Here is a 10,093-nt window from a genome sequence, read left to right on the forward strand (position 1 = left end):
CGCTGTGAACGCACCGAAGATGATTGCCAATGTTCAGAGCCATTTGTCATTCCATAATAAGGAAGTGAACATCGGCCTTGTGTAGATGATTCTTGGAATTCGATTTTCAATGGTATTTTCGCCTACTCGTATTTGGTTAAACAGACCAGAGTGTATTTTAAACAAATTCAAGGAATTTTAGCAAAACCATGTAAAGACTTGAGTGGCTGGGAGCAAAAATTCGAAAAGGTAATTTTTTTTTAATATTGCATCAATTTTCAAGCAAGAAGCACGATTTGAGATTAAAAAAATTGAATATTACGTAAGCGAGTGTAATAATGATTTGCGTTTTCTCTAAATATATTTTTTACAAAATTAAAAAAAAAAAGATTATGTTTTAGCTTGTCTTCGATGTGTTAAACACAATTCTGTATTATAGAACATTTTAATTTCTGTGGTGACCGAAGAAGAAAATCTCAAAGCATTTCCACGATTCTTATTTTCTCGAATGTAGATTCCACTGTAGATTTTAAAAAACGTACTTTTTTAATGTTGTACAATGTATCGTCTATGATGTATGCATAGGAAATACGAGGTTTATCTACCAAAATGAAAAGTATAAAATAATGCAAACAAAAGTCATATTTATTATGAAAATTTAGATCAAATTATTAACAAGAAAAAAGGATAAAATACACCCAAGTAAAAAGAGTTTTGTTTGCTATCCTATCAGATCATTTTGCCATATGCACGTGAACTGAACATTTATAACAATGGGTTTTTTTCGTTATCAGCTAAAAGCTGTGTTCTTCGGACAAAAACAGATCCATAAAATAAAGGCAAGTTTTAACGATTGTTTAATTGTTAGGCAAGTTCTTTTTATAGAAGAACAATAACTGGAATTAGAATTTTCTTGTAGTGAAAAGTATATTGAATTTCAATGAACATTTTTTTAAACGCTGAATTTTAGATAATTGTAATTAGTCGATATTGTTCTATCCCTTGGAAATCTAAACTGGTGCAAAGCTCAACATAAAAGAGAATGCGCCTTCATATAAAACTTTGAAGACCAAATCCAGTAGTGGCACGTAAAACTGCAAAATTAACGATTCGTGTGTATTGATTTAGTTATGGGATTGGGCAAATATAATTTTATTGGGTTATTTAACGCGCGCAGAGTACAGACATGTGCTTTGTTAAAGATAGTTCACAGATCAGGAACAATCCTTGGGTTTCATTATCCCAGAACTAGGTTTCAAAAGGTCTCTTGTTTACAAGACCATTACAGACTTTTATTTTACGATCGTACACAGGCGATATACATTTGATGCGAATTTATCGCTTTCTTTGATCATTTAATATTTTAATTCTTCAATAAATGAAATATCGAATTTACTCGGAGTTTGTCCATTTTTAATTCGATAAACTCAATATCTATTTCTAAATGGACATTGTAGCTGATGTTTGAAATAGAGATATGTTTTATTCTCATATTTCGGAATAAACGTAGTTTCGATATAGTAGTTGATCTATTTCCTAATTCAGTTTTTAATCAGGCCATTATAATTGTATATTGCAGAACTGATTCGGTGATCAAAAATGGGGAGCGGGGGTTCCAAGGCCAAAGCTTCCAGCGGCCCAAAAACAGACATTCTGAAAGAAACGGACGAGGATCCAGTAAGAAAATAATATATTTTTTACCCCCTCCCCCCCAAAAAAATAATACTTTACATATATTCAGAGTTTTCAGTGTAAGTATGTAAACTATATGGTAATGAATATTCAATCTTGCAATGGCGGAATCTTGTAAGAAACATGAGATATTTAAACTTATGAACACTTTGACATTTGATACATTTTTAAAACTACATAGACTAAATGTTCCCATCCTGTAATGACGCTAGATATTTATACTTAAAAACCTTCACATTTGATACGCTTTTTTAAAATCAAAAATTCTATTTCAGATGAATTTGGACGATTTTGTTGAGGGATACCCGCCTCCGAAACCGGTCCTGGACAAAAAGAGACATATTTTTACTACAGAGGATAAAGCGGTGGCTGATAGCAGGGCCAGTCAAGTAAGTAGCACCCCAAGTCCGAACAGAAAAGAAGAATGAAAAACAATTGTACCTGTATTTTTATCTAAAATCTAGTTAAATTTCAAAAATTTGTACGGTTTTGACCATACCCCATTGAACTCCTTGACCCACATACGATAAAAGCTGGATTTTAATAATAAAATTCTTTGTGACACCAATACATGTAGAACACCCCCTAGTCTTCACCAGATGGTGCGCTTTGCTCTCGATTGCGAATAGCAGGTATTAGACCTTAAATCTCTGTAGTAGATAAAACTGTAAAATGAACTTTATTTCTCTTTACACTTTAGATAAGAGTGGAGGATTATCAGTCCTTTGAGGCGCTGTCTCGTGCGCTTACCGAGGGATTAGGAAATGACGTGCAGAAAGTGCGCGCGCTCTTTACATGGATCGGCCTTCAAGGATCAAAGGGACATAATTCAAAGAACAACGTAGAGCCCCTGTCACCTCAACATATTGTGCAATTAGTTACCCAGAGAAAAGCCTCCTACAACCTTTTATTTGTTTCGTTATGTAGGTAAGGTAAAATAAAATAAAACAGTTCACTATTAACAAAATAGGGTTACTCATTACATCATTCTAACAGAGAGATCGTGAGAGGAAAAAAGTAAAAATTGTATATTGTTTAACGTCCCATTTGACTTGAATTTTCACTCACATAAAGACGTCACCATATACCGGTGAACGGCTACAAATTAGACCTTTATTCGGCAGTCTTGGCAATTGAGGAGTGAGGGTTCTTTAAAGGGGCTAAGTGCTTGTGGCCATTTGTAGACTATTTTGATCTCCTTTAGAAGAAGAGCTCCATATAAAGATATAATAAAATGATAAAATTTTAAAACTAAAATTTATGAAATTTTTCTTTGTCAAATGATAGTTGACAGCTTAAGGTAGAACAAAACACCCCTGGATTCTATTTTTACTAATTTCTTGAAAAATACTGGAGAAAAAAGAATAATTTTACTATATTGACAACAATGAATAACCCCTGTAAGAAAAATAACAAGTTTTTGCACGATTGCGTCATATTTTGTGAAAAAATCAGAGAATCCTATATATTGGTCACTTGTGAGCTTACATTTTGGAATGTGTTTACACTATCTAAGTGCAATAAACAAGCATGTAACAGTCTGATATAAAATGTAGTGTAACTTTTGTTCAATAAATATTAGAGGGTTGATATTTGGACACACATATAAGGAGTCTCCGTTCTTTGTGTACTTTAAAGGTCAAGGTCATATCAAGAGGTCAAAGGTCAAATATTGTGACGTCATCTACTGAATCTTTTAGTTTTTTTTTTGCCATTTAAATTTTTTTAATCGCCAAAATATCAGAAACTACTGGTTCAATTTTCTTTATTTTTACACATTTTATTCTGGGACCCATTTTAATCATTCTGTTAATTTTTTGCAAAAATTGAATTATACATTTTTTCTTTAGAAAACTTTAAGTGTAGGATATTTACATGTGAATTTTCAATTCCGACGCTATGTATGTTCTATTTTTACTTAATATTTTTCTCAAATGGTCCAGTATCAATATGACTTACTAAGTTAAAGTAACAAAAAGGTTATCTTTATCAAAATTATAGCACAAACTTGCAATAGATCAACGGATAATTCTAAAATAAGGCTCATTCTTAAGTTGAGTGTCTGATTTCACTTTCTTCTTACAGGGGTCTGATAGGCCATATTTAAGACTATGTGGGTAAAATATGTTTGGTTGAATTTCTTTCATATTATATATTAAGAGAGATTTTGTATCCTAGAACAAAATATCAAAGTTTCAGAAAAATTGAATTAGAGGAAAAATTTGGCCTATCTATTGTGTCTTACCTGAAGTTATCATATCCCAAAATTTAAGTTATATCTGGTGGTTAATAAAAAAATAATTTGTTGACCTGCTAGCCTCCTTAAGGTGCCAAACGCTTACATGTACCGTGAAGCGGGAACAGTCACTATATCTACATGTATGTTTACTTCTTAGGAAGGTTTCAATGTGGCATGGCGAACGAAAGCAAAGAAGAGGGTATACAAAGCTCAAACTCGAAGGTGGCACTTTTCTCGCCATAACACCTCACTTAATCAAGTAGATTTTTCACGTTTTTCATATACACACTGTACATGTCTCTTTCGAAAATTGTTATCTTATTATAATTGTTCTCTCAAAGTGTCGATTTTTTTCTGTATCTCTAAAAAACAGAACTCTGCAGGTAGAGCTATAAATAAAAGGCAGTTGATCGATTTATACTGAACATATTTCTGAATAAATAGTGATATGAAACACATTGTAAACACAGATCTATCGACATTGATACTAAAAAGGTAATATCTAGCATTATTCAAGCAGTAAACCACATCAAGTACCCTTCAGAAAAGACTGTTATACGGGTATATAAAGATAAATATTTTAACTGCTTTGATTTAAAACATTTTTCGTAAACGATTCCAATTTGAAGACAAAAACTGTTCCTAAATTTTCAAGATTTTTTAAAGGGAAAAAAGATTGAAAATTTAATTGAAAAAAAGATCATAGTCACAGTCAGCCTTCAGCTCAATCAATTTAAAATTCTCCCATCTTAGTGATAACGTTGTCCACGGTATGCTCCTCACAAAATACAAAACCTTCCATACTGTTATTAAAACTATAATATATATTAGGGATGTCAACGAGTACCCGGTTAACCGGGTACTCGATCGAACGTCCGAGTATCGAATACTAAAATCGGTACTCGGTTACTCGGATGTATATTTTGGAATATTTCTAATCTTATTTATTAATGCATTAAACAATCTGTTTAAAAACGTAAAATGCTCATTGCACTTGTACATACAGTAATTAGGGTTTTACGACTCTAAATGACCGTGATCGCCTGTGGCAGTGTTTATACGTTACAGTAATTATCGTGACCTGGGGTACCTGGCTTTTCTCACCTTCGGCTGCCTTCTTCCTTATTTTTTGTTTGGCTTTAATTATTTGTTTTCACTGAACATCGTTTAAGATCCATTATGTTTAGATAAATTAACTAAAACGAGAAGCCGTAAATTCTCGGGAGACGAGCGGATGATATTACACCAGAGACATATATATGGTTTTATATGTCTCTGATTACACGTGCGATTGTTGATATGTTTGTGTTTGATTACATGCCAATACAACTGGTTGAAGGCAAAGGCTTTAAAAAAACTGCTGTCCATCGTTGCATCAAACTTCATGTACAAAATACCGTCCCGTAAGACTATATAAATCTCGGATCGAACAAGTGAACTAAAATCGTGTATCTGCACTGTTAGGAGAACTTGATCAAGTTCAAGTTGATACCGTACATAGCTCTGACGACTGATACCTGGTCGTCAAACGCGACAAAGAGTTACATTACAATTACGGAGCAATTTTTTTTTTTTTAAACAAAAACAATGTGAACAACTTATGATTTTATTTCTTGTGTTTATCTGATAAATGAATTGAATTTAAAAATTGGTACCGGTATGTTAAATTTCGTCGGGCACGAAGTACTCATCATTATTATTACAACAGAAATACATTTACGGATAAGCCTCCATCAGTGCATCTGGTTTTATTTCTACAAGAGTTTACAATGTTTTACAGTCTTCAATTTACTTGTTCATATTTATTTACACTTTTACCGAGTACCCGGGTACTCGATCGGAAAAACGTCCGAGTAACCGAGTATTGAAAATTGACCGATTTGACATCCCTAATATATATACATGTACATGTACACGTATTTTCAAATTGAAATTTAGGGACACATTTCATTGTAATTGAATCAGAACAAACATATTCTGATTTTCTATTTTTTAGAGCTGTAAAAATACCCTGTGTTTTCATCCGTGGCATAGCGAAGAGTGCGGCCTACGAAGTGGGTGATAGAACAGTGGACAAACTTGGTAATTCCTGGACTGCGGTGTTTGTTTCCGGTGGGTGGCGCTTAGTGTTTCCGCTGTGGGCGTTTTCAGCTATTGTTGGTCACAGCACCGGAACATGGACACTTGTGGAATCTGATGGTGGGATTTTGAGATAATAAATAAATATCTAAAACAACTTTAACTTGATCATGAGAAATAACAAAATTAAAATATAAAAAATATTCTATATCTCGTGTTAACTCTGCAATGTTGATGAAAGATCTTTTTCATTTCTTTGAAACATAAAAAAAATATCTGAGCAAACACGAAACTCTTAAATATAAGAGGTGGGATCAGGTGTCATGGAGGAGAGAGCATCCCCTGTCGACCTGTAACACTAGCGGAATGCTCCCCGTCATGATCGGCCAAACAAACGAAAAAATCCGTAGCCAATTCAGTGTGAGAATAATGGACTAACAATTTGTATGAAAAATGACCGCAAACATTCAGTTGAATGATAGATTTTATCATACGGTTATTGTATTGACCATACAGAAATTTCGAACTGTTGACTTAAAAGTATTATAGAAGACGCCTGATGTTCTTGTTTTATCAAGTTCTTTGTCAAAAACTGGCCTAGTTTTAAAAATAAATTGTTTATGGTAGAACATAATTATTATGCTTTTGATAAATATTATATTTAATACCCTGTAACTTTCTTATTAGGTAAAGGAGCGAGAGAAACGGCAGAGAAGTCTTCGGGAACAACCGTCAGTAACTTCAATGACTATTATTTCCTCACTGACCCAGAAGAGTTCATCTATTTTTGTTTACCTCGAGACCCTGAGTGGCAGTTACTTGCAAAACCTTTTACAAAGCAGAAATTCATTGAAATAGCCAATTGTGAACAAGCTTACTTCGAAAATCATATCCAAATCACAACTAAGCTCGAATGTCTGTACACGTCTGAAAACGGTGTTTGCGATATTGGTATAAAGAAGACAAATGGAGAAGAATTTAAACACTTGTACAAACTTTACTTTAATCATGAAAAATCAAACACTAAATTATCGAAAGAAATTCAGTTAGATAGGTATGTCGCAGTTATGAACAATAAATCTGCTGTAAACTTTCGGATTCGATTTCCAGGCGCAGGAATATACAAACTGGAACTCTACGGCGGATCACCGACCGGATTTCCTCTACTTTGTTCTTTTCGTTTGGATTGTAATGAAGATGTGAGTAATGTGAATCCGTTCCCGTGTAACCCAGAGGCAGGGTTTGGACCAAATTTAGTTACAACGTCCGCAGGATTAGAAGCAGAATCTCACAAATCGGGATTCATCAACATAAAAAAGAGCAAAAACGTCAATATTAAGTTTAATATTTCTAAAAATGTTATTGTGCAGACAGTCTTGGTTCACAATAATATTAAGGAGGAGGTGCTAAGTCAACACGTCACACATAAGGTCAAAGGTAAAGAACTCGACATTAATGTGAACGTACCTCAACAAGGAGAATACGCACTTCAAATCAACACAAAAACAAAGGGGTCGTCAGAGCCCTTTAAAAACGCCTGTAATTATTTACTTGCATCAGAAGACATGAATAAAAAGAAAAGATCTTACGAGGTATAATTCCATCATTGGTAATTTTGAAAAATGTAATCTTCATATTAATTCTGTACTTTGATAAGCAATTTCGCGTTTGAATCTGGTGTGGAATTATGAAACGTACGTTCTTATCAAAATATTTTCTTGAAAAAAAATCTGCCTCTAAAATATTTAGGAAGTACTTGTAAAATCAATGTTTATATATGTATAATATATATATAATGTATATATCTTGTCAGAACGCAGCAGAAAAGAAGGCTCGAAACAATCTGAACGAATGTCTCAAGTCGAACGACCCAGAGTCGATTCAGAAAGCTTTAGACAAGTTTGACCAATTCGATTTGGACGACAATGGTAAGAGAGAAAAGGCAGAAAGAAAAAAGAATTTCCTTGTATTGCAAAAAGGTTCATGGCCATATTTATTTATTTATTTTAACATTTATTATAATGCATTTTAACGACAATGACAAAGTACACCTTAAAAAGAACAATTAACTTCATTGAGAATCTGCAAGAACAAACTTTCGTCAATATATTGATTCATAAATCTTTAATCAGATAGTTACTGTACTAGTTCATCAAATTATTAAGGTCTATTTTCAAACATTGTTAAAATCTACGGAGTATTCACCATTTCTGTTGAACTATGTACTTACGTCTGTTTTCAGTACATGATAATAAAGCATTTACATGAAAGATCTATATGCGGTATATTGCATATCTTTGCCCCTACAAAAGTCAAATTGAAAAATTCTTGAAATGTGCTGAATTTTATATATTGTATGAGAAATATAAATTGACAGATCATATTATAGTTTCAAAGTAGTTTATTGACAATTTTTGTTTTTATGACGTCACAAACTAGGTCGATTTCATATCATTTTTTAGAAAGAAGACAAAATGGACAAAATTTCAACAATTTTAGCTTTAAAATTTATAGAGCGCAAGTTTGCTCAGGAACAATATTTACATATTTCATTTATATTATCATTCTTCACATAATATCAAAATATTGAGCCTGATCAGATCTGCGCTCGGTGACTTTTACCCAAAATATCGACGTAAAATATACATTTTTTGTGCAAATCGGAAATTTTAAATTTACGTCATTTTCGTTACGTCATTTCAAACATGTGACGTCATTGCTAATGAAAATATTCACTGTTTTGAAGTCAGCATATATTCCCCTGTTTAAGAACATAATTAAATATTTCTCCGTCAAAGTTTGATTTTGGGGTGCAAATATTGCTTATTACCAAATAAAGTTCTTTCAATCTTTTTTTCTAGAATTGAAGGAGGCTATTGCAAGAAGAAATGTAGATATATTAGAGACGGCACTAGATAATGCTAAGTCGTCCGAATTTTCATCTAACTTACAAAATCAGATTAAGGAAGGAGAGCAACTATTAGGAGAGCTAAGGAAAATCAAAAGGTTCGCACACGAAGTTCTGCAGATGAAGCAGCCGACAATTTCCGAGATCCACACCTACAAACATCCCAAGCCCCTGGCTTACGACATCATGAAGGCCACATATGTTCTTCTAGGAGAAAAAGAAAGTCATTTAGAGGTACGTATACAATTTATGAATCAATTTTCCAGCGTATACCTATATTTTTATTAATGCAAAATGGGTTTGTTTTTTTTTTGTACATGATCTCAATTTTACTACTTTATAAAATCAAAAATAACCAGATCTAAAATAATTTGAATCATTTAAATCTTATGTGAAAAAAACTTGAAATCAGCTGTAAAAAATGAATGTGATCATAATGAACTTTGTAGGAATGGGAGCAAATTCAAGGTCTGATGAGGAAAACGGGGAAACAGGGGCTCTTACGGCGCGTGCGCGAGTTTGACACGATCCACGTGACCGAAAACATGGTGAACAATGCAGCACAACTTCTACGTCCCTACGACAAGGAAACAGCGGCGACAGCAAGCGCAGGCCTTGGGACCTTCTACAAATGGGTGAGTAGTCAAAAATGGAAACGAATGGATTTAAAAGAATATATGAAAAATACCATAATTGAATATGTAAGTAATTTGTTATTTTTTTTTTTATTCTACATTCCAGGCATCAAATATTGTAACAGACTCGACCTAGGCAGATTTTTCAAACATCGTTGGAATATTTCCATGGCGGTCCAAGGGGAAAATGAGTTTTTATTATTACTTAAGATACCTTTATTTATATGTTTTGTACTGTGATATTTTCTTTTGCAATATATTCGTACAAATATATATCTATGATGCATTCATGATTTTTTACTGATACATTATATATTGAAAACAATAAACATTTTAAAACTAAGCTTGCTATTATATATATCCATGAAAATATATTGTCCCAGATTTGATTTGCATTTGTTTTTCTTATAAAGGTAAAATACTAACTTCGCTCTGTGATGCAGCAGATAAAACTGAAGGTTCAAATGGCGAGCTTTATTGTTCTATTGTTAGGGTTTGATGGTGAAGAATATCCTCGGGGTATAAAATCATCTCTACATGAAAAGAAATCCTTCTTTTCCT

General features: G+C 33.1%; 1 protein-coding gene across 1 annotated transcript; it reads left to right on the forward strand.

Annotated features, from left to right (window-relative positions):
• Positions 1-1,562: 1,562 nt before the first annotated feature.
• Positions 1,563-9,726, forward strand: LOC134261885 (lim and transglutaminase domain protein ltd-1-like). The gene is made up of 9 exons (XM_062744305.1): positions 1,563-1,656; positions 1,947-2,060; positions 2,372-2,598; positions 5,907-6,109; positions 6,677-7,581; positions 7,803-7,968; positions 8,851-9,131; positions 9,347-9,532; positions 9,639-9,726. Exons 1-9 carry the CDS (start codon positions 1,579-1,581, stop codon positions 9,666-9,668), a joined length of 2,190 nt encoding a protein of 729 aa, XP_062600289.1. The 5' UTR covers positions 1,563-1,578; the 3' UTR covers positions 9,669-9,726.
• Positions 9,727-10,093: the final 367 nt, after the last annotated feature.

Source organism: Saccostrea cucullata, unplaced genomic scaffold, assembly GCF_032062105.1.
Source record: "Saccostrea cucullata isolate Sc308-1 unplaced genomic scaffold, CSIRO_AGI_Scuc_v1 ctg15476, whole genome shotgun sequence".
In the NCBI taxonomy this organism is placed as follows: Eukaryota; Metazoa; Mollusca; class Bivalvia; order Ostreida; family Ostreidae; genus Saccostrea; species Saccostrea cuccullata.

Bases quoted from the DNA above. Each gene is read 5' to 3' on its own strand.
- LOC134261885 (XM_062744305.1), top strand. From the start codon at position 1,579: ATGGGGAGCGGGGGTTCCAAGGCCAAAGCTTCCAGCGGCCCAAAAACA. The intron at 2,061-2,371 runs GTAAGTAGCACC...TTTACACTTTAG, and splicing joins CTGATAGCAGGGCCAGTCAA to ATAAGAGTGGAGGATTATCA. The intron at 9,132-9,346 runs GTACGTATACAA...TGAACTTTGTAG, and splicing joins AAAAAGAAAGTCATTTAGAG to GAATGGGAGCAAATTCAAGG.